A 24,094-nucleotide genomic window follows, 5' to 3' on the forward strand; every position below is an offset into this window, starting at 1 on the left:
TGATTTTCTTGCTTTTTATTCCATATTTGTGATCTCAGCGTCAAGTATTGCTGTGATTGGATTTACACTGGAGTTAGTTGAAAACCCAGTGCATCTCATAAAGACGCTAAAGGGTGTCTTTGGCATCAATGTCACACGCAGAGGGGTGTGACAGAGCGTTGGTATGTGACAGCCTGGGGATGAGAACAGACAAAACTTGAAATGTGCCTTGAATTTTTAATGCTGCACCAACCCAGTGTTGTGCATGAACACGATAAAAGAGCATGTGTGCTCATGTTTTTGGTTGGTGGTGTACTGAGCTTATCCGTTTGCAACTAACGAACACGAAAGTTACATACGTTGTTGACAGCACCTGAGGATTTACGGCATGCCAGCATTCTCAAAAACTGTTTCCCCGTTGGTTTGTATTCCCCCTACCTAAATCCTAGCCAAACGGTCGGAGGACGATGCTACTCATTTTCACAGGAGGCAAACACTCTGGCACCTGCAGGGCTGGTGCCAGTGGTAATTAAGACAATAGCTATCGGTACAGTGAAGCCAGATCATATGAATATTTGAAGGAGTTATATAAACAAATCAGTGCAGAATCCAGTGGAAAGAAATCTCACATTTTTAGGCAAATTGTATCTGCTGGCCAGATCAGAACATTTGCAACAAATTGTAGGGATAAAAACAGAACAAATGAATGTGAACTAGTTCAAAATTAGAAGTTGTGAACTATGAATATGACGTGGTTTATTTAAATATCTGTGAACTGAACGTTGAGCCTTTGTGAAGTGTGAACTTTCACAATCCTGCACCCACCACATCTCACTGCACTGATCCGGTAATTTATTTAAGAGCTCACCTGCACATGCTGCAGCTCCTCTCCGCACCCTGGAGTTTTGTTATTTCTAACTGAATTCTCGATGGAGGAATTCCTCTCTGCTTGGTATCGATCATGTTGCTATGTATTTATGCTGCTGTGTCGTTTAATGGCAGCAGGAAGCTTACACAAGAGTGGAGCCATAACAGTTTTACAGCCAGAATCCTGAAGACAACGTGTGGCCACTGCCTCACTCGGTCAAACAAAACACACAGTAAATACACTGAACAAATATAAAATGCAACACTTTTAGTTTTGCTCCCATTCTTCATGTGAAAAAAAGATCTAAAAGTGCACATTTCAGAGTGGCTTTTTATTGTGACCATCCCAAGGCTCAACCTGTGTAACAGTCACGCTGTTTAATCAATATCTGTGAACGAGGACCTGCTCCCTATGTAGATATAAATGACTCATTCTAAGGTAACAAAATCAAAACGATTCTTATTTTCACGTGATTATACACTAAAGAAAACATTATATTCCATTTCTTTCTTTTTTTTTTAAATATTATTTTTGTGTGCTTTTGCCTTTAATGACAGGGCAGAGAGTGAAATGGGGAGACAGAGAGAGTGGTGACTGACATGCAGCAAAGGGCTGCGAGTCGGATTCGAACCCGCAGCCGCTGCAGTGAGGCAAAAACCTCTGTACATGGGGCGCCAGCACTATCCACTACACTACCGACGGCCCATTATATTCCATTTCTGCTGATACATCCCCCTAAATCCTACACACTGGACCTGTAAGCTGGGCATACACCGAACGATTTGAGCCCAAAATGTTGTCTAACTTCAACTCCCATTGAGTGGCTTTCCCTATACATCTTCGGCGATGTATGTGCTCAGACTATACGGTCAGATTGTCAGTCCAAAACCTGAGTGCTCACACTCAGTGGCGCAGTCGTTGTAAATGAGGTGAATGTACTACTAGGTAGATGGGAGGCTATACTCCAATAACATTTCAGCTGGCAGGTGGGTAGAAGAGGGAAAAGAGGTGGGTATACCCTCCACTACACCACACTGTACATGTAAAATAGACAATGAAAGGTCCGTCAGGCCCTGTGGATCATTCTGGCTATTGATAGTTGCCAATAAATATTCGTTTAAAAGCTCCAGGGCTGCGGGCAGGTAGAAGTTTATTTACTAGTATGGGTACAGTTCACATAACGTAGAGACAGAGGTCCCAAAAAAGTCCAAACAAGTTAGCATCACCAACAAACAAGCTGGTTATACACTGTTGTACACCTTGAGTAATCGACTTCAAGGCTCTCCTTTAACTGTACGAGACCCTGACTTGTGGGTGGCTGTGGCTCAAAGGTAGAGCGGGTCGTCCACTGATTGGAGGATGAAGGGTCGATCCCCAGATCCTCCAGTCTGCATTCTTGGGTATCCTTGACCAAGATACTGAACCCCAAATTGCTGGCGATGGCTGTTCCAGCGGTGTGTCAGTGTGTTAAAAACTGAGTAGCAGGTGGCACCTTGTATGGTAGCCTTGGCCACCAGTGTGTTAATGGGTGAATGTGACTTGTAGTGTAAAAAACGCTTTGACTAGAAAGGCCCTCTACAAATGCAGGTCCATTTACCATTTACCGTTAACAATTTACGACATCTGACCAAAGTTTGTCACATGAGAAATTCATAATAACGTCCGACGGCCAGTGGGGAGTAATTGATCGGACTTCGATTGATCTTCGTTCTTCCTTACACACTGCACGGCAAACATGCCTGATGAAGCTGAAATTTGGTCCAACTCTAAAATGAGTCTTGCAGCCCAAAAATCAGGTCAGAATCAGGCTCAGATCATTTTAGTGTTGATGCAGGATGTAATGTTATTGATTGTGTGTTACCCTCTACACAGCAAGCCTCACATGTACCGGCATAACATATGTCACATTAATAGACATTTATTATATGATTAATGTGCACAGATTGATCAATTTTAATCACCCGAACAACTGAAAACAAACTATCAGGCTTGTAAATGCCATGTTCATGTTCACTTCAGTGACTCCACGTGTGTGTGTGTGTGTGTGTGTGTGTGTGTGTGTGTGTGTGTGTGTGCGTGTGTGCGTTGGTATGTATCGGTTATGCAGATTGCAGATCTGACCATGGCTGGCACATTAATTATAGAGAGAGATATGTAGCGGCTGTTGTTGGGCACGATGGCACATTGATTGCCAGTAAAGAAGATTTATCTGTCCAACATGAGGACATCTGTCATAGCATGGGACAATGTTATCCCATCCTACCCTCTTTCTGTTTCTCTTTCACCATTCCTCTCAGGCTGGCATGTCCCATTTGGACGTTGACCAACAAACAGGGAGAAGGAAAGAGAGAGGGGGAGAGCGAGCGCTGCTGCTATATAAATCAGTTAATCTCGCTGTGTGGTCTGTTTCCCCGCAGAGCAGATGTTTGGCGTGATTAGAACTTTTTGTCTTGCTCATTAAAAATCCTTTCTTTGGACAGATGACGGCCTCCTTTGCCAGAAAGCTGAGCCTACCTCTCTGCACCGATTAAGAACAGGAATCCCGCTCTAAAAATCCTGATTTAAATACCCTGGCTATGGGATGTTGTATGTTTTTATTGTGGCACAATATGCAGTGACCAGATGCTAAATTAGTTGATGATCTGATTTGTGACAGTAAAGTGCCAAGAATTTTGTTAATCGACTAATTGTTTATGTAATTTATCCAGCAGAAATTACCCATATTTGCTGGTTCTCAGATTTTTTTTCTCGGTTTCACATCATTGTAAATTAAACTTATTATACTGCCAAAAGTATTTGGACACATGTCTTGTTCCAAACCTGTTGTCAAAGTGAATGATTTGGAGGATGTGGAAAAATGGTTAGGGTTTGGCTAGAGAACTAACACACTTGGTTAGTTAGGAAGATCATGGTTAACATTTTAAAAAAAATGGCAGGTATTAAATGTTACAGCTGAAATACGGCGGCTGCCAGCTATACCGTGTGATTTTTGATTTGACTGATTTATTTTACTGTGAAATGTAAAAACACCCACAGGGTTGGCTACACACATTTAAATACAGATATGTTTGAAAAAAGTACCAGACTATGACTAACGGTGCTTTCAGACCTAGAGTTGTCTTGCTTTGGTCTGAATCAGGGACTAATTTTGTTCTAAAGTTGTATAATTGCCTAGAGTTGGTTCGTGTTCTCACAGCAGCATTTACAAGCGGACCAGATCAAATGCCTTGTGTGAGAAAGCTGGGGTTAGGGTTAGCTGTTCTTGATTGGTCAGAATTTCCATGTGGGAAAAATCCAGGAAGTAAAGCAAACGTTGAAAAAGAGAACACTTGCAAGATAAATGTGACACTTTCTAATGTCACAATGGAGGGACAACTACGCAGGTTGATTTTAGCGCTGCTCATCGTGGACTATATTGCTGTCATTGTTCATTTTAGTCAAACCATACAGTTTGAAAACGAGGCGCGGCTCCAACTAGAAAACAATGTTTTGATGCATTGGATGTGCTGAATGTGCATATTAAGGCAGTACAGGAGGAGGTGCACATTAATAATCCTCCAGGACTGTAACATGCTCATGTTTAACCCAAACAATGTGTCATGTGACTGCAGTTGGTTCAGATCCAGGTCGGAGCACGTTCTCACCACAAACGAACCACACCAGAGTTTGTTTGTAACCGAACTGAGACCACCTCTTCAAGAAGTAGAGGTGGTCTTGGTCTTGGAGTTTTTTTTAAGTAAACAAAATGATGTCCAGAAATGTTTGTAATAAGCACGAGACTATGACTAAATTAATTCAGTATTACATTGGAAGACCTTTTGTTGTCTTTACATATTGTCCGTGACGGACAATATGTAAAGACAACACAGCTGCACAGCTGCACAGCTTTTATTGCCTGATGTCAGACAGAACTGTCAACTAGTTACACTGCGTTTGAATCTTTAGTCTGACATTGCGTCCACAGTTACTGATATCCTTGGTGGAGTGGGAGTCGATTGTCTCTAACCTATTACTAGAGACCCACGTATCCACCTGAATCTAATGTCATTTTAAGTCTACATTGATTTTTACTCCTCACCAGTTTTAGCGCACTGCTTGACAAGAGCTTGACAGCTGCTTTAGTCCTGCCCGTGGTGCTGATTGTCTAATCGAGTCGTCGTCCCCCCACCCACCCCCCTCCCCACAGGTCTTTTTATTTTAGCCTGGAAACTGCTGTGTCATGCCACAATGCTAGACAAACCAGTCAACTTCAACTCGGTGTCATCTACAGGTCATCGGCCTATAGGGAAGGCTGCAATGCATTTTGAACATCTATAGCCTGTGCTTCTACATATTTCTGTATCATGATACATGATAGTTGAATAATATTTCTGGCCTACATGTTTCAAGTTACATTTTTACATTTTTTTTTTAGTTGCCACTTGGTAAAACTACACTTTCAGGTTTGTATTGCTATGAATTGTGGGTAATTAAATCAATAATGTCTGGTGAAGCCTGCACCCCCAGCAGACTCTCTGGAAGTCTGCAGATAGTCCGCTTCAGGCCCCCACGTGGACTGGATAAATAGTGGATTTGGACGGCCCTCAGTGCTCACAGACAGAGTCTGCGAGTCTGCAAGTCCGGAACATTTGGATTCAGCTGTTGTGTCCTTCTGGTCTGACTCTGGGGCTCTTTTTAATGGCGTGCTCCCTTTGGTGTGATTAAGATAAATTGTCATGCTACGAGCATAAAATAATTTTTTTGGACAATAGTTTGCTGGCATCTTTGCGGCAACAGGAATTCAACATGACAGTGTCCCCGTTTACATTGACTGTAGGACATCAACTTTCCCTCGTCATTCTTACGTGATCACAGTGGTGGTTATTTCAATTATCCCCCTCCTCTTCTTCCTCCTCCTCCATCTGTCCTCCTTTCCTCTTGCCCTCCTTTCCCTCCAAACTGAAGCTGCCGCCCTGTCAGGCCACGTCTGGTTGTTGGCCGTGTGTTTCCTGTCTGCTGTTCACCTGAGAATCCTCCGCTCTCTCAGGTCTAACTCCCTCATGGTGCTCCCCTCCACGCTGCACCAGTTTCTGGGCATTTTATGAGGAACACACACAATACAACACAACTGCTGCTAATCCTCCAAGGATACTGTACTACATGTGTTTGTGTGTGACAGAGAGACGGCCCAATTTAGGTGTGTTTACGTGTGTGTGTGTGTGTGTGTGTTGTTAGTGGAGTGTGTATAATGACGACAGGTGGCCAGCTCCTGCAGCAATTAATTAACGCAGCGTTTATCAGAGCTATTGACTCCTGTGAAAGAAGCGAGCCTTTCAAAAACACTTAAAATTTGTCTGAAATGAACTCATACGCTGTTGAAAATAATCAACTTGAATGTTAATTACTCGCTTGACTCTTTTTCATTCAGCGCCTCACTCATTTATTCACTCACATGCTCTTTTTTCATCGCTCTCCGGCTCTCGTGCTGACTCATTGAGATGCTGAGGTTATCTTAATCACGCATACACTTTCTTCTACCTTTTTTTCTGGAAGTTCGTCAGTCTATCTGCTTTTAACTTTCATTGTTGCTTTTAATGCCTTTCTGTTATTTTTTCACCATTTCCTGTCCTTCTGTTCTCTTCTTCTACGCCCCATTAAGTAGCGAGGCCACAGACAGGAAGTGAGTGTCTCTCACATGCTACACACCTTAATGGCCTTTGATTAGAGGCCATCACAGTCACTCAACCACCCACTGCTGGCTCTGTCATACTGCCTCTGTGTGTGTGTTTGCAATTTTTCGGCATCTCCTTCATCTCCATTGACACCTTAACAGACATTGATTTTAGCTAATGAACCGACCATCGCCTGCCCTTCACTTTGCCGCCGTAGACGATGGTCACTGTCAGCATGAGAGCCCACGACTATTTAGCACTCACTCTCTGAGACAAAGCAAAAACAACAGCTTTGGTCAGCGGAGCTAAAGATAGTCCCAGCTGCCAGATAGGGTGCTTTTGATCACAAGATGTTAAAAGCAAATCTGTATTTGACTGTATGTGTGACTCTGCTTTTTCTCATCCCTCTTTCAGTATTATCGGCCACTCTGAGTCCTACACCAAACTGTGCTGCAAGGGCTTCTGTATAGACATCCTGAAGAAACTGTCCCGCACTATCAAGTTCTCCTACGACCTCTACCTGGTCACCAACGGGAAACATGGCAAGCTGGTCCGTGGGACTTGGAACGGCATGATTGGGGAGGTGAGACTGAGGGCTGAGTTATTTAAAGAAGGATAAATCCCTGAGTGCAGCAGCTGGCGTAGCTGGGCTGAGTCGCCTGGTGGCTTCGACAGACAATTAATTAGATCAAGGTGTTTTAAAATGTTCATCCACAGATCTAACGAAAATAAATGCAGCTCTGGGCTATGACTTGCCCTAATTGCATTAGAGGTAAATGTAGCGTGCTAGATCTCACTAAAAACAGCAGTAAATGTTGACCTTAGTTTAAGGTACACTGCAGTTTATTTAAACAAAATAAACATTTTGAGGTCAAGAATAAGTAAGAATAAAAAAAAGATATATGATTTGGGAAATAAAAGAATACAATTTTTAAAAGATACTGACTGTAGCCACAAATAGAGCATCATGAAGTCAAAGGTCACACATCAAAAGTAAGACATTATTTTGAAGGGGACCTATTACGCATGTTCATTTTTAGGTTCATACCTGTATATAAGGTCTCTACTAGAACACGTTTACATGCTTTAATGGTCAAAAAACACATTATTTTCCCTATACAGTCTGTGCTGGAACATCTGTATTCAGCCTCTCTTTAAAACCCTCTGTTTTACCCCTGTCTCTCAAGGCCCCCCTCCTGAAAAAAGCCCAGTCTACTCCTGATTTGTTTGCATTTCTGGGACTTCTGCATCTGCACTCTCTGTGCAGAGGGGCCAACGACTGTGACGACTCTTTCTCCTGTTAAAAATGACCATTAAATGCCTCTAAACCAAAATCCTCACAACTTTACATGTTCAAGCAAGAATATGATCCAAAATGAAGGAGAAATTAACAACATCGGCAACCAAGATTACATGTTTCCCTGATTTTAGCATGTAGCTACATGTAGCAGTGTACTTACAGCCGGGGAATCACTGTGATGGAGAATAGCACTTTCCCCTGTTGAAAATCACCAATAAAAGCTTCTAAACACAACGGACATGTTCCAGCAGTAATATAATCTGAAATCATTGAGAAATTGACAACATACGCGACCAAGATTATATGTTTTCTTGATTATAGCACGTAGCTACATGTAGCAGTGTAGGCTATGTAGTGTAAACACTTGCAGTAATATGCCTGGAGCAGATGACCATATAAAGAAATCTATCATGAGCCAACACTCTCTCATAACTAAATGACAGAATAAGTAGATTTCCACCAACTTCCTTAAAACAACGTATATATTTCCGTCCTAAGGGTCGCAGTTTTAAACAAAGTCCTTAACATTATAAAATGGTCGCATTAGTCTATAAACCTTCACGGCTATGTTAAAGCAGCAAAACTAGGTAAATAAGTACTTTTGTTACTAATGTAGCATGACGTCAGTCACATGACAGACATCACTAGTTTGCTACACATACTAGCATACTATGTTATGTTGTAATAAGGGCTGTCAAAGTAATGAATAATAACGAATAATTTCAATTAGTTAATCACAGAAAAAATAATGCGTTAAGGAAGTTGGCCCTATGAATGGAACATTTCTATTTAAAAAACACCCAAATGGACCTGTTGATAGGAGCACTGTTCTCTGCAATTTCTGAAATGAGGAATTTTCGTACCTTGGGAGTACTTCAAGCCAACGCAAAGCATTTAGCAGAGATTTCGGAGGTCTGACCTACCACAGCCTCTGATGCTAGCGCTAGCAGCCAGCCTCGTCAAGCCACACTTGGCTAGGAGTTCAGATGCTAACTCAGTAAGTCTACCTGTGACTGACTGGCTAACTCCCTCGCAAAATGGATTGCATTGGACTGCACGCCAATTCTGGTGGTAAAAGACAGGGGTACAATATAATGCAAAATCCAGCAGCTTTACTTCGACACATTTGCCAGAATTTATTTGAATTAAAGTTTAAAATACAGCAAAAATTGAAGTATATGATTAATTTAGATTCATTATTCTCAGAGCATGTAATTAATTAGATTATTTTTTTAATTGCTCGTCAGCCCTAGTTGTATTTAAAAGGAGTCAACCTGGACTTCGGGGCACAAACACATGAACAGGCTCCTGGATAAAAGTCCTGTGTTTGTTTGTCCCATCTGCAACCCTATAGGGGCCTCTTTCATCTTTACACAACATTATGGTGACTTTGTCGCTATTTATATGATGTCACCAGACTTCTTCCTCTCTTGCAGTCACTACTATGGCCATTAGAGGGCACTGCCTTAAGATAACTAAGTATTGTTTGTAATAAGCTGCTTGCACAGTCGACCCATGTGGCTGTTTTTTTCAGTGAGAGCAGGCTATGTGACCTGATGTCAGTTTGTCTTCACAGTTGAAAAACAACACTGGAAACAGATTGAGATTTGGAAAGCCAGAGGTTTTTGCTCTCAGGGATTATTTTACATACATTATTTGAATTTTGGCCACATTTGATATCAACATCAAACACTGTAACATATGTATATATGGCAGAAAATGAGAATGAGCATATAGGTCCCCTTTAAAACTGAATTAATTGACGGCCTCTTGGGGGCAGCACAGCAAACTGTAAACACAACACTGACATAATATCACTTCATAAAGTTTTTTGGCAAACGTGTGAGCAAACAGTTGCTTATTTACTAATCCAGGAGGCACGGAGCAATGTTATCAGTCATCATCTGAGGCTGTGGGTCTGGCCACCTGACAAAGTCCAACATTCACTCCCTTTTGGCTCTGCTTTGGTCTCCACCAACTCCTGAGGGAAATATGTGGCTCTTTCACAGCTTGATGCTTCAGTGTAACCTAAAACGCTCCATAGGGCTGGAAGGAAGTACAGAGTTGGGTGGTAATTATCCACCTCAAAAAAAGAATAAATTAAAGTTTTAATGTAAGTGCTCCTTCACTGTAGAGTCTAATATGATATTAACAACAACACAGCTGCCACCAGATCCTTCAGTTTGAGTTTAATTTCACAGAGAGATAGACCAGCTTTCAAATCTTTAAAGTAGCTTTAAATCACCGGCCCCATCAAGAGGGAGAAGGATGAGATTTAAAAACCAGTTTTTGTGTTCAGTTTTACATGCTCCTCCAACAAATGGAGATGAAGTTCTCTTTAGATAATGGAGAAAATAAACATCGTTATGAAGATTAAACATGGCAGTTTTTCGACTGGCCAGCTCACTCAGTGTAAACGTCCATAGTACAAACAGGCACTCTGACTGTAGTTAAAAATCCTTTATTAACACATGGATAACCAACATGTTTCGACTAGAGAGTCTTCATCAGGGTGTAAAATGCATTGGAAACAGGTCACATAATATTCAGGTATAGCCTTACTAGACAAGTAAACCACATTAACAGAAATTGCAACTAAACCTGACATAAATGTATACTATAAATAATGAACATATTTAGTAACAAGAAAAAATGTTCAATGCCGAATAAATAAAAAGGAAACAACCATGAAATAAAATAATAATTGTTATATATATTGTGATAAACCTGCACATAGAGTGGCAGGAGCTGAAAATTATAAGATATGTATGATAAGGACAAAAAAAATGTGTGAACGAACAATGCATCATGTGTATAAAACTGAAATATTTGTGAAGTGTATAACCCATGATAACTAACAAAAGGATTTGACAGTGGGGATAAAGTTAAACCTAAATATTCAAAGGCAGGAGAACTTCATAGGGCTCACAAAGGATCACCCTCCAGTAATATATGTATAAACAGGTCATAAGTGATATTGAACACGTAACAGAGAGTGTATAAAAACACTCATGGTTTCAATCTCACTAATACTAGTTCAAACACATGACAAAAATACTGAAAGGAGGCTTTAGTGTAATAAAAACCATAATAAATCATCTCCAATGATACATGTCCAGAAAACATGACAAACAGACAATAATATAAGAAACCAGAAGTAAATGTCTGAAATAATCTACACAAAAAAAAAAAAAATATGTATAAATATATATATATATATATATATATATATATATATATATATATATATATATATGTTAATTATTCATAATTTTCCTGTAATTTCTTGTCACTTTTGAAATTTAGAAGTGGAGTTCAGTGTCAGCAGGTGGTGATTACATACAACACAACCAATGTGCAAACAAACAGCATCACTCCATCATATTATGTTAATTATTCATAATTTTCCTGTAATTTCTTGTCACTTTTGACATTTAGAAGTGGAGTTCAATGTCAGCAGGTGGTGATTACATACAACACAACCAATGTGCAAACAAACAGCATCACTCCATCATAACTAACAAAAAACAGCAGACAAAAACTAAACAATGTACCTCACACGACACATGAACAAATGGTCGTACAGTAGACATTTCGGTAACACTTTACTTGAAGGAATCTACATAAGAGTGACATGACACTGTCATAAATATGACATAACACAGTCATGAACCTGTCATGAAAATTATGTACATGTCATAAACGTTTATGACTGCTGTCATTAAGTGTCATTTGGTTTTTATAATGACAAGTTGACATTGTTTGGGTTGTCTTGATTATTACAACTTGACATTAATCAAAGTGACATTACCAGAAGTTACATTAACAAGAAATGCACCTCTTTTTGTGTTTATGACAAGTTGACATAATGATTGATACAAAGACATCTTCTGGTAATGTCATCCTGGTTAATGTCAAGTTGTCATAATAAGGACATCCCAAACAAATTTAATGTCAAGTTGTCATGACAAAGACATCTCCTGGTAATGTCACTTTGATTAATGTCATGACAAAGACATCTTCTGGTAATGTCACTTTGATTAATGTCAAGTTGTCATAATAAGGACATCCCAAACAAATTTAATGTCAACTTGTCATGACAAAGACATCTTCTGGTAATGTCACTTTGATTAATGTCAAGTTGTCATAATAAGGACATCCCAAACAAATTTAATGTCAAGTTGTCATGACAAAGACATCTTCTGGTAATGTCACTTTGATTAATGTCAAGTTGTCATGATAAGGACATCCCAAACAAATTTAATGTCAAGTTGTCATGACAAAGACATCTCCTGGTAATGTCACTTTGATTAATGTCAAGTTGTCATGATAAGGACATCCCAAACAAATTTAATGTCAAGTTGTCATGACAAAGACATCTTCTGGTAATGTCACTTTGATTAATGTCAAGTTGTCATTATAAAGACATCTCCTGGTAATGTCACTTTGATTAATGTCAAGTTGTCATGATAAGGGCAAAGACATCTTCTGGTAATGCCATCCTGGTTAATGTCAAGTTGTCATAATAAGGACATCCCAAACAAATTTAATGTCAAGTTGCCATGACAAAGACATCTCCTGGTAATGTCACTTTGATTAATATCAAGTTGTCATTACAAAATGACAGTGTCATGTCAGCCTTATGTAGATACCTTCAAGTGTTACCAAAATTTCATATTGGCATAACAGAATTCCAAAACTATCTCAGCTGACTTATAAATGAGCCTGCACAGTTTCAGAAATGTGTCACAGTGATCAAATTCAAGTCAGCTCTGTGTGTTTTATCTGTTCTCAGTCAAGATCCTCTGAGAAGCCTACGAGCACAGCAAAAGAACTCATTTATTCTTTTGCTCCTTAATTATCCCAAGGCAGGGTTAGGAGAGACAGGTTCAAATTTAAAAATCTCCAAATAAGAAGCTGTTTTGTTTTTGATGAGACAAAGTAAAAATTTTCCCCTTTTTCATTTTACAATGCCTAGTTGTACTTCTGAGGTTATGTCTGTGACAACAAAACAAAAGTAGTGTAATCAGTAAGCATAACTCTACACAGACAGGAATATTGTAAAGCAACATGTTATCTTCAATTATTACACGGCTCTATTAAATGCTGTATTCTGATTGGTCAGTAGCGGCATTCTGTGGTCTGATATTACTGTGTAATGACCGCTGCTAGTAGCAACGGTCATTATACACAGTTGCTATGTAGCCCAGCGTTGCTAGGGATGCTGCCCTGCAACACTGCAGCTGTCAAACAACTTCCAAGGGAAAAAACAAACAGAAGTGGCTGATTTTAACGGATGCCGCTGAAGAAAAAGAATACCTACGGACTTTCTCTGCCAAAACAAAAGAAGACGGATTTGAATACACACTCGGCAGTCATGCTTAATGACATTTTATGCGAGTTTTATGCCTCGGTTCAGTCCACTAAGCCTGGGTGAGTACAAAACTTTCACCAAAAGTTGTCGAATCCGGTCGGTTTTAATGCACTTCGCAGAGGCAGACAACATTATTTATTTAACTGATAATTAGCTGTGTAATAAGCGGGATAATGTATAATGAGCCGGTGAATACTGGGAAAATAACTCCCTTCAGGGTTCTATTCCCCTGTCGGGAGTTATTTTCCCAGTATTCACCGGCTCATTATACATTATCCCTTACATAAAGGTAACTAGTTATATGTAATGTATTATATTTTAAAAGTAGCTTGCCCATTACTGGTTACGATATGATCGACAGGAAGGCAATCCAGGCACTGGACCTGTGTATCTTATCTCATGTCACTCAGAGGTTTTTATTAACATATTTTTTCCATTATTGTCTATTAATGTCACCTGTCATGCCGTTATATGGGTCATGTGATGGCCTCTGATTGGTTCTTGCTACTATATAGGTGGGGTCATACCTATGTTGTATGTTTTGAACGTTCCAACGAAGACTTGTAGTGGTTGAAACATGTTGGCTCTTTGAAAGCCACTATAATTAAGGCTTTTAAATATTTCCTTCCTCATCTTTTTATATGTTTTCGGAGTGCCTGGGTTGCCTTACTGTCGATGCTGTTGTTTCCCGGTCTCCACAAGCACCTGACACAAGATTTTGATCCATGCTTGTATAAACAGAGCAACCAGTCCTTTTTTTTTGCTGTTTACGACATGTCTTGCTGTTGTTTCTTTTCTGTGTCCACCAAAGTGGCGGCTCGTCTGATTTCACATGCTGCTGCCAACAGTTTACCTGCATTTCAGACCCTGGTTTCTATCGAACATATTTCATCAAGTTGTTTTAGTTGTAAAATTTGAAATTAGTTGTACAGCTGTGACACAGATGGAGTGGTTTAAGTACCTTAAAGTGTACAGACGGTACAGTATTCACTCCACCTCTGTGCTTCAGTGCAGTTGGTGGATGGTAGTAATGATGAACGGTGTCTTAAGTGACACTAGCGTTGCATGGCCGAGAGAGTTTCTTTGATGGGTTTTATCTAGGTCAGTGGTGTGAGGCCATGCATATACATACGGAGCCTAATACACACTTTTCTCCCACACACCGAGCCACATCAAACGCAGCAGCATCTGAAAGTGAAACACCCCGAACAGGTGTTCCTCAGGAGAGCCGTCTTGCTTGTGTTTCTGTGCCTGCAGGCGCTTTGCTCTGGGTCTGTATCTGCAGTGTGTGTGTGTGTGTGTGTGTGTGTGTGAGAGAGCATGTGTGTGTGCTACATTTATAAAAACATATTTCTCCCCTGCAAAAATTTCTGCTTTTCAGAAAAGCAAGCTTTGGATGTGAGCACTCCCGAGATGCAGCATGCTCTCTCTCTCCGGATGCTCGGATGATGAGACAAATATTTTTCGTATCTCTGCAGACAGTCGTCATTAGAGTCACGCCTCACTGTGGAGCTCAAAGTGTTTGCTGCATTGTGACTTCCATGTTTCGAAAAGGATTGCTCATGAAATTCAGAATTTGCTCTCTTTTCAGCAAAGAAGAGCTCGGCAGCCCGTCCTCTGGGACGCTGTGAAGTTGTTGTGATGAAATAAACTCACTCAGGTCTATTTTACAGAATTATACAGTAACCAAAAATAGTTTGGTTCAAATGCAGAATAAATACAGGAAGGCATGTTTTTACACTGCAGTGTTTCTCTACAGTGTTAACGTTTATACTCTGTTGTTCAGGTCGTGTACAGACGAGCTGACATGGCCATTGGCTCTCTCACTATCAACGAGGAACGCTCGGAAATCATCGACTTCTCCGTGCCGTTTGTTGAGACAGGCATCAGCGTCATGGTAGCCCGCAGCAACGGGACGGTTTCCCCATCTGCCTTTCTTGGTAAGAATAAAACAACTGCTTCTCCTACAAACATGAGTTAGTTCAAAGCAAGGGCATAGGTTCTGTTTCAACAACACATAAAGCAAGTAGCCTGAAGATTATGAAATGTTGAGCGTCAAACACTTCGTTTCCTGCATTCTGAGGTAGCGGAGAGCGGAGGTAGAAAACCGAAACTAACTGAAAACACCTCTGATCATGCATAAACCTCATGATTGTGTGACTTATTGTCCACGCAAATGTTAACTTTTCCACCTCAAATAAAGTGCAGTTACTGTCCTCAGCTTTTCAGTGTGAGTCTGAAGACAGTGCCAAACAGAGCAAAGGTGTCTTTAAGTGAGGCAGACACAGACACAGAGCACAGTGCATGTTCCTACCTTCACTACCAAACTTTGTTCAAACCTGTCATAACATCCATTATCCTGGAGTCTGATGTACAGTACATGTCAGCCGATGTTGCTGCCATCTTCCTCCTCACCACTTTCTCCCAGGATGGCCTACTTAAACGAGTTCTGTCTCTGCAGACGCTTCAGGAAACTTCCCATTAAGCTTTTATCCCGCCGATAACTGTAGCCTACAACTAAATCCCCTTACGTGCCGCACACACACCTAAATCCCTTTTCCAAAACCCCAAACAACAAAATTCAGCACAAAATCCCGAACAGTGTATTTCTGTCTTCTGGTTTCCTCATCCTGCTATCCTCCTACCACATATGGTGACCCCCGTGACAGGCTGAGGTTTAGAAGCGGGAAGTACAAAAGAGACTTACTTTAATCCTTTGTGTTTGTTCCTTCACTTCTCCTCCTCCTCCAGAGCCCTACAGCCCAGCAGTTTGGGTCATGATGTTTGTGATGTGCCTCACTGTGGTGGCGGTGACAGTTTTTGTGTTTGAATACTTCAGTCCAGTCGGCTACAACCGCAGTCTAGTCAGCGCCAAAGGTGAGTTTCAAACCTCTTTGTTTCACTGCTGCTGGCAGAGTTTATCCCTCCTGAGTACAGTGGATGATAGAGGAGAGAACGATCACTGCAGCATCATCACGACAAGCTCAAGTGATGTCCATATTTATCCCACAGATTCCCGTGTGTATCATATTCTGTTAGTGTCTGCTGTTTTCAGGCACAAATAATTTTACGTATTTGTATTTATGTTATTAAAAAAACAAGCCAGAAGCTGTAAAATTCAAACAAAGATCCATGAAATGTTCTTAATTCAAGACCTGCAACGTTAAGACTTCCTCAACGGGGTTTTTGGGGAGAGGGCTAATCAATCCCAGAATGCAGCGCTGACAGAGCGTGCCTCGTCTCCGGGTCCGAAAGGTCATTTTCCTGTTTTAATTAGCATTCGTCGTCGCACTAATCGAAGCGTGATTGATGGCGGTGGCACCCTCCGTTGCTGCACATGAGCTACGGTGGCAGAGAGCGATGGAAAACCAGCTGAGGCTGTGAAATTGTTCTGTTGTTTGGAAGTTTGCAGAGGGGTGTGAGATGGATCATGAATACTGACACGGTGAACAGTGGACATGTTTTGCTTCATGAGAGAGCGTGTAGAAACAAATATGTGACTTCTAGTCATCACAGTGACAGTCAATACATCTGTGGCAAAAGCTCTAGACTTAAAGGGTGTTTCACCCAACAGATTTTCTCAGTTACCTCTAGAGTCATCTAGCCATGAACCGAGTTTTGCTTTTTCTGCTACAATTTTCTACTTTCTATGGAATAAACAGTTCCAGCTGAAACAAAGCTGTCACCCTAAGCAGCTGATGACTTAATAACAACATGTGTTTGTATTTACGAGGAATTACGAGGGCCAAAGCAGGAAGTAGTATGATGCTGTTACAGTGCAACAAAATCCACAAAACAGGGTCAGGATAATCTCTGTAAACAGATAGCCGCACTTGATCTGTGGGCAACAGTACAAGATTTTGGTGTCAAAAGTGTTCTGGCTTCCGTTTGTTGTCCAAGTAGTATTGACCAGTGTTTGAGTGGCAGGTAAACAATCCCTTTGGAGAGGTGAATCACAATGGCCAAAATGCAGTTTTTAACCCATCAGGTTTGACGACGATTTAGCATTTTATTAGCTGTTGTTTTTATTTATCTGCATTCATATGAAGGTGTCTCTTTATAGAGATTAGCAGAAATGAACAGTGCGCAGAAGAGGAAGTCTTGGCTCAGATGTCCTCTGCCCCCAGAGGAGTATTGTTGTCAAATCAATAGCCGATTGGTTCCAAGATTAGGGTCGGGGTGGTTGGATGGTTCGATGGTTCGACAAAATGTCCAACCATGACACTGGAAACCACTGTTTGCTACTAAATAATCAACAGTGGTTTCTTTTCACAATGACGGTGATCGTTCCCTGACCTTAAGCAAACTCATTTTGTGCCTAAACCAAACCGAACCTTAACCAAAGCTTTTACAAGAGAAAACACTTTAATTTTTAGTATTTATACTGATTTTGTATTCTATTTATTGTTCTGTCAATATATAGCCTATGGGGGCTGAGAGCGGCAGACGTGCTACAACGGCCCAAAACAAAAACAAACAAATACAATAACGGCAACATGTTGCAAATGAAAAAAAAAAACGTTCTGCAGAAAGCCAAAGCAAACAGGCTGCAAATACAGAAACAATGCAAAGTTGAAACACACAAACCCCGAAAACAAATGTGAAAGAACAACGCTGCATATCCAGTCAACACAACGGAAATTCTCCAGGCCTCTGGAGGGAGCGTGAGGTGGAACAGCTTGATTTTTAACATGAGAAAGAAAGATCAGACAAGAGAGTGTGTTTGTTTTTGAAGCGGGTAGAAAAAGACATAAAAAGGTACATTTTCTTTTTTACATTTGGCCTTCATCTTTTACAGTATTATAACAGAGCAACATATTTACGCAGCTCCCCCTAGAGGCCTGGAGAACTTCTGTTGTGTTAACTGGATCTACAGAATTTGTTGTCAAAGTTTGTGTGTTTCTGACTAGGGATGGGCAAAAGATCAAAATTCATTATTCGATCATCAAAAAAATTAACGATCAATTATCAATTAATTGATAAACGAGTATTTCAAAGGAGTGAAAACAAAAGAGTGCAGTGCAGACTGTCGCCGCAAGAGAGCGCAGCTGCCCCAGTTTTGAGCTTCAACCCCCCAGGCCAAAGAGGAAGAATGGCGCGTATGTGCAGTTCACCCCTGGGTGTTTACAACCGTTGCCAGCCAGGGGTTACAGGCCTCTGTTTTCAGCGAAACTTCCGTCTTTCAATGGCGTAGTGTTTTCAGAGGCCTCAAGAGAAGCCACCGAGGACAGCGATGAGAGCCTCCGTCTGTTTATGATTTTTTGCCTGACATAGGTCCAGCGGGGGGGTCTCATAGGTATGGCGGCTCAGCCGGGCCTGTAGCATTGTAGGTGAAACACTGCGACTATCGAGCAAAATTATTTGTGATCGATCAAAATCCTTAACAATCAATCATCGATAATTGAAAATTGATGCCCATCCCTATTTCTGACATTGCAATGCGTCTGCTGTTAATATGTGCTTTCACTTTCTGCAGCACATTTTTTCATTTGCGGCACATTTCCTTTGTTTTGTATTGTCATGTTTTTGAATTGGCTTTCTTTCAGCAGCACGTTTCTCCTAATGGTAATGCTTTGGGCCATTACAGTGCTTTTGTTCTTTCCGGCCACTGTAATTGGCACTTATTTGCATCGTTATGGAAGGAAATTACAAACAAAAACTGTAGAGTCTTGATGTAGCCTTAGAGTTTTTTTTTTTGTTTTTTTTTTAAACATGATTTTTCAAAGCTTGAACACCAAAAACAAAGATCCATTCACCTCTTGTATTCAAGCAGAGGCTCTTAGTGATCCCAAAATCCAGGTGAAGAAAACCAAAACTATTTGCATGTCTAGAGAAGAAAGAGGAGAGGAAATTATGTTTTTTAACATTTATGAAAAAGTCAAGAGTACTTGTGTTTGTTTCTTGAGTTTATCTTGAAACTCCGTAAGCACTCAACCGTCCTTTTGGACATGATTCGCAAAAGAAATCTCCCTACAGAGCCCTTTCTTTTCTCACTCTGGGCTAGAGACGTCTCCAGTTAACCAGAAACAGCCCGTCTGATTCCCTGCACCCTCTGTTTCCTCAGCTCCTGGTGGTCCAACGTTCACCATCGGGAAGTCGGTGTGGCTGCTGTGGGGCATTGTCTTCAACAACTCGGTCCCCATTGAAAACCCCAAAGGAACGACCAGTAAGATCATGGTTCTGGTCTGGGCCTTCTTTGCTGTCATCTTCCTGGCCTCGTACACTGCCAACCTGGCTGCCTTCATGATTCAGGAGCAATATATCGACACCGTGTCTGGGCTCTCTGACAAGAAGGTAAGAGACTGAATAAACAACACTCGGAATAATAACCTCAGAGTGATTATGATGCGGGACAGCTACTGAAAGTCCACGCGGACATACAGAAAGCAGGCTGTTTTTGTGGAGCTCTGAGATACGGAGCGGACCCCGTCTTTGTGTTCAAATCCAGCTACATCATCTCGTCTTTCCTCTGTTCATCACTCTGCATCAACTAACAAACCATGAACGGAAGAGAGACAAAAGACTCGCCCAAAGCCTTCAAGATGAAGTCAAATAAAAGGACTTTGTTGTGAATGTCTCTGTCCCCTTCCTATCAGTGGGGAGCCCAGTGGCATGAATGACTAATCAATTACCGCCTTCTGTCAATACAGATGGTGTCTGAGTCTCCACTCGTCCTGTCAGTATTTCGGTCTGTCTATCAATATTCCCCCTGTGCCGTCTCCATCTCTCGACTCGCTCACACTGTTAAAACAAGATCGCGAAATGTCAGGCGATTAAAAACAGTCAAGCCACAGAGGAAAAACAACACCCACAGACTCTCTCTACCACTTAAATATGTCTCACACACACACACACACACACACACACACTAAAGCTGGAAATGGGGCCTCAGAGGAGCTTTGCAGGAAGCATTTTATTCTTCATAGATAGTGAAAACAACTCCCCGACAGGGATCAGCAGCGCCACCTCAGTGATCTATGGTGATATTAGCTGACTGTATTAACTTTATGCAGATGCATTATGTCCCACAGCACGAGGGACTAATATAAATTACTCTGCACAACACAACCTCAGCTGCCCCTTAATTCTGAGAACCTACACGACAGGGGATTAAGGCGGGTTTAGGTTGTAGGCTGGCTGGGTTCACATCTGGCAGGTTTAACAGATAAGGTAACCTCTATATTTTTCTCATTGTCGATAAATGCCATTAAAAAGACAAAAATCAATGTGTTAGTCCATTTCTCAATATTCAAAGTCTTGATCTGAAATAGAACTGTGGAAAACCATCACAAACCTGATGAGTGTATCCATGAGGGACCCGAGGATAATCAGACCTAATTCAAAATGTGGTCAAACCAAACAGACCCAAATAAAGAAAGAATGAAAACACCGGCAGCATAAAACACCACCAATTAATGAGCAGCTCCTGTCTGAACATGTCATTTTGGCAGTGCTTCATTTTACCAGACTGGAGGGGTGGGAATCACAAGAGGATCCACGATATGATACTATCACGATACTTAAGTCACGATACAATATGATTGCGATTTTAAATATGTTGCGATATGTGTTAAAATATATTGTGATATATTGTGATTTATTAACTTTTTTAAGGTGTAAATTATGTCCCCAAAGGAAAAGTTTGTCCACATCTGTTTTATGCAATACAATAAAGTTTTCAGTCTGTCCATCTCACCTCAGCCATTTTCTTTGTAGCAGCAAAATGTATCTAGTGGACTGAAAAAGCAACTGATTATATTATTCTCGTAGGCTGTCCTATGGTTTCACTTGTATTTGTCGTATTTGTAATTAATCTAATTAAAAAAACGACACTTAGCACTGTGTGACGATACGATATTGCAACACAAAAAATATCGCAATACTATGCTGTATCGATTTTTGTATCGGTTCCAACTGTTCAGAAAATAGGACTTTTAACCACATAGTTGTATTTAATCCCAAGTAAATATTCAATTATTATTAACAACGTGGCTAAATGTCACACTTGGTTTTAGCAAGCCCCGAAGAACAGTGCTGGGCTTTGAGGCCAATTTTCGTAGTGGCCAAACTGTGGAAATAAAACTCCGGGGTCCATCACATGATGCTGCTGGGCTCAAAAACACTTTTTCCCGTAGACTTGCATTGTGAAGTAGATGTCTGTAAATCAGTGGATACATTTTTTTGAGAGTCACAACCCCAAGAAAATAACTCATTTCACTATCGGGATTTGATCGATTCAGTTCAGTAACATTTCAGAAGTCTCTTAGAGTCCATGGCTGCACCCGACTCAGAATAATGTCAGACAAATCAGATTTACTAATAAACCACGAACGGACGAGAGACAAAAGACTCGCCCAGAGCCTTCAAGATGAAGTCAAATGAAAGGACTTTTTCAAACACTGTCCATCTGCACACACTGTGATGCCACACAGCTGGTTCAATATCAGCAAAGTTTCCCTTTATATTCATTGTCTTGTGTGGCGATCAGCAGTAATGTGGTGGTTCACTTTTACTCTGTGATCTGTAGCCTATAGTTCGGCTTTAGCTTCTAACTATCTTTGTCTTTTTAACCTGTTGTTGCTGCTGAGTCAGTTTGACATCCTGGATATATCCTTCAAACACAGACTGTAGACCCCTCTGTCTGCTTCTCTCTGGAATCACTGTTTCTAATAATATGATAATCTTTCCTCAGGGAGTGCAGTTAGTGACAGTATGTGTGTGTTTCCATTAACCCTAGAAATGCGTAAAACCTAAATATTGCAATAAAAAACTGGTAATGGAAACACCTACATTTCGAAAAACTCTCAAATATCGATCAAAAGTTTTTACACTCTCATGGTGGTTTTTCAGACGTGTCGATATAGAAGGATATCGCAAAAGTGTAATGAAAACACTTTTTTCGCAACTATAACATTACGTCACCGGACATTCAAGTTCTCTGTGAATTCCTCGTTCCTCTCCCAGAAATCCTCTGTCCGTGGTCGCTGCCACACATAAGGACTTTGCCTTTGGAATACCACTCGCTGTCTTTGTCTTCAGCTGTAGACTACTGCAACAGCAGCAGTGGCAACCGAAATGATTGTTCCAGCTCGCAAGAGATTTGGAATGTCCATCTTACTTCCGCAAACAAAGTGGAGACTCGCTGGACGAGATTTTACGAGAATTACGACTCATACACAAAACACCTTTTAATGGAAACACCTGCAAGTCGCAATTGTACTTTGTCGAAACTTTAGAAATATTGCATTTATTTTGCGTAAAACTGTAATGGAAGCACGACTAGTATGGGCTCCATGCTTACTCTGACAGCATGTCAGACCATCATGAAGGGGCGGGGCTTAGCAAAAGGTCAGTTAGCATCAGAATAGTGTGAACTGACCTCTCTGTATTTTTCTGGTTGCCTCGAATTACATATTACTTTACACATTATTAGGAAATTATCCATAAATTATGGACCTGTAAAATATTATAATGCAATATGTAAAAATATATATAATGTTTTCCTGAACCTCACAGTTCCTCTAACAGGCATCAAATCTGTATTTGTTGGGGCACTATTTTCAGTGGACTGATACACATATAATGCATTTTCACATGTATGCATGTTAAAGATCGCTCCCTGCTCCAACACAGCTGATTCAAATGATCAGCTCGTTATGAACTCCTGAAGCTGCCTGATAATGAGCTGATCATTCAAATCAGCTGTGTTGGAGCAGGGAGAGATCTTTAACATGCGGGACAAACGGTTTGGGAGACGCTCTGCTGTGTTTCAGGTTTAGAGGACCCTGTTCATCACAAGTCAAATGGGGATATGCTTTGTGATGTGGCTCACAAGTAAAAACATCAATATAGGTCAAAATAGGCAGATTGTGTTTACTAGAAGTGTCTAACTCAGAGTGCTGAAGAACTTTCAGAGCTGATGATTTGATAGCTGAAGAAGACCTCAGGAGACTTGGATGGATCACACAGTATTTAATGAAGACTCAACTGATGAGAATCACAGCTCAACGAGAGATTCTGAGGGTGTCCTTGCGCAATTTAGTTGGCTCTGGCTAAGGTAGGGTGGCCCTGTGGTGAACTACTGATCATCCCCGGCTGGGTTGCCTGGGTGAGGGCGTCTGATGTTTGAAAAGACACAAAACGCTCTATAGCCCCTTTTACTGCCAGATTTTCCACGAATGTTGGGCCGTTTTGCCGGCAAGCTGCGAGCGTTTAGACACACAGAGCCAGATTGGTGAGTTGATCCGAGGTGCCCAATTTTCCGCCTCGTAGGGTAGTCGGCCCTCCACCACGGGAGGGGCTGTTGACAACACCACACGTGAGACCCACTGGCGGTGGACTAACAGGAAACAGCTGATAGCAGGAATTAGCAAGCAGCTAGTAGCAAGAGGGAAACGCAAACCTGAAAGACACAGTAAAGATGAGCAACTGGGGAGACAAGAATTGCGTACCCTCCTTGCCTTCGCAAACGAGGAGGCCATTAACCATCAAATCATGGGGATGGTGAAGGACGGGCCAACTTACGAGAGAATTGCCGAAGGACTGACCAGTCGCGGCTTCCCTCGGAGCACGTCACATGCTGGGCTACACGTTTTGTTACATGCTCACGCCCCCCATTGCCCCGAAAAAGGCACATTCTGTATAAACAAAAGTAGGTAGGCGGCATTTTGCCACACTCCCCTATTTTTTTATATTGCAAATGCTGAAAAAAAGACTGATTGAGCTTTCCTGCAAATTTGTCGTAGAACATTTACTCAGAATTAAGCCTCGTTTCCACCAAACACTTTCAGTATGGTACCTTTGGAACCAACAGTAACCCTTCAGACATGGTACCTAGACCCTAGTGTTTCCACTTCAAACAGTACTCTTAACCCTATGGGCCCGAATGACGCATAGTGCGTCCAATTCACACTTGTTCTTCT

At 41.2% G+C, this 24,094-nt stretch overlaps 1 protein-coding gene across 2 annotated transcripts in view; it reads left to right on the forward strand.

Annotated features, from left to right (window-relative positions):
• The window catches only part of LOC125880530 (glutamate receptor ionotropic, NMDA 2C-like), a 97,208-nt gene that overhangs the window by 56,620 nt on the left and 16,494 nt on the right, over nucleotides 1-24,094 (forward strand). For both annotated transcript variants that reach the window (XM_049563090.1, XM_049563091.1), the window contains 4 exons: nucleotides 6,913-7,081; nucleotides 14,959-15,112; nucleotides 15,924-16,049; nucleotides 19,237-19,466. In XM_049563090.1, coding sequence (XP_049419047.1) covers nucleotides 6,913-7,081; nucleotides 14,959-15,112; nucleotides 15,924-16,049; nucleotides 19,237-19,466 — 679 coding nt within the window. The remainder of the gene's footprint in view (nucleotides 1-6,912; nucleotides 7,082-14,958; nucleotides 15,113-15,923; nucleotides 16,050-19,236; nucleotides 19,467-24,094) is intronic.

The sequence above is a fragment of the Epinephelus fuscoguttatus genome, linkage group LG20, assembly GCF_011397635.1.
Source record: "Epinephelus fuscoguttatus linkage group LG20, E.fuscoguttatus.final_Chr_v1".
Classification (NCBI taxonomy): domain Eukaryota; kingdom Metazoa; phylum Chordata; class Actinopteri; order Perciformes; family Serranidae; genus Epinephelus; species Epinephelus fuscoguttatus.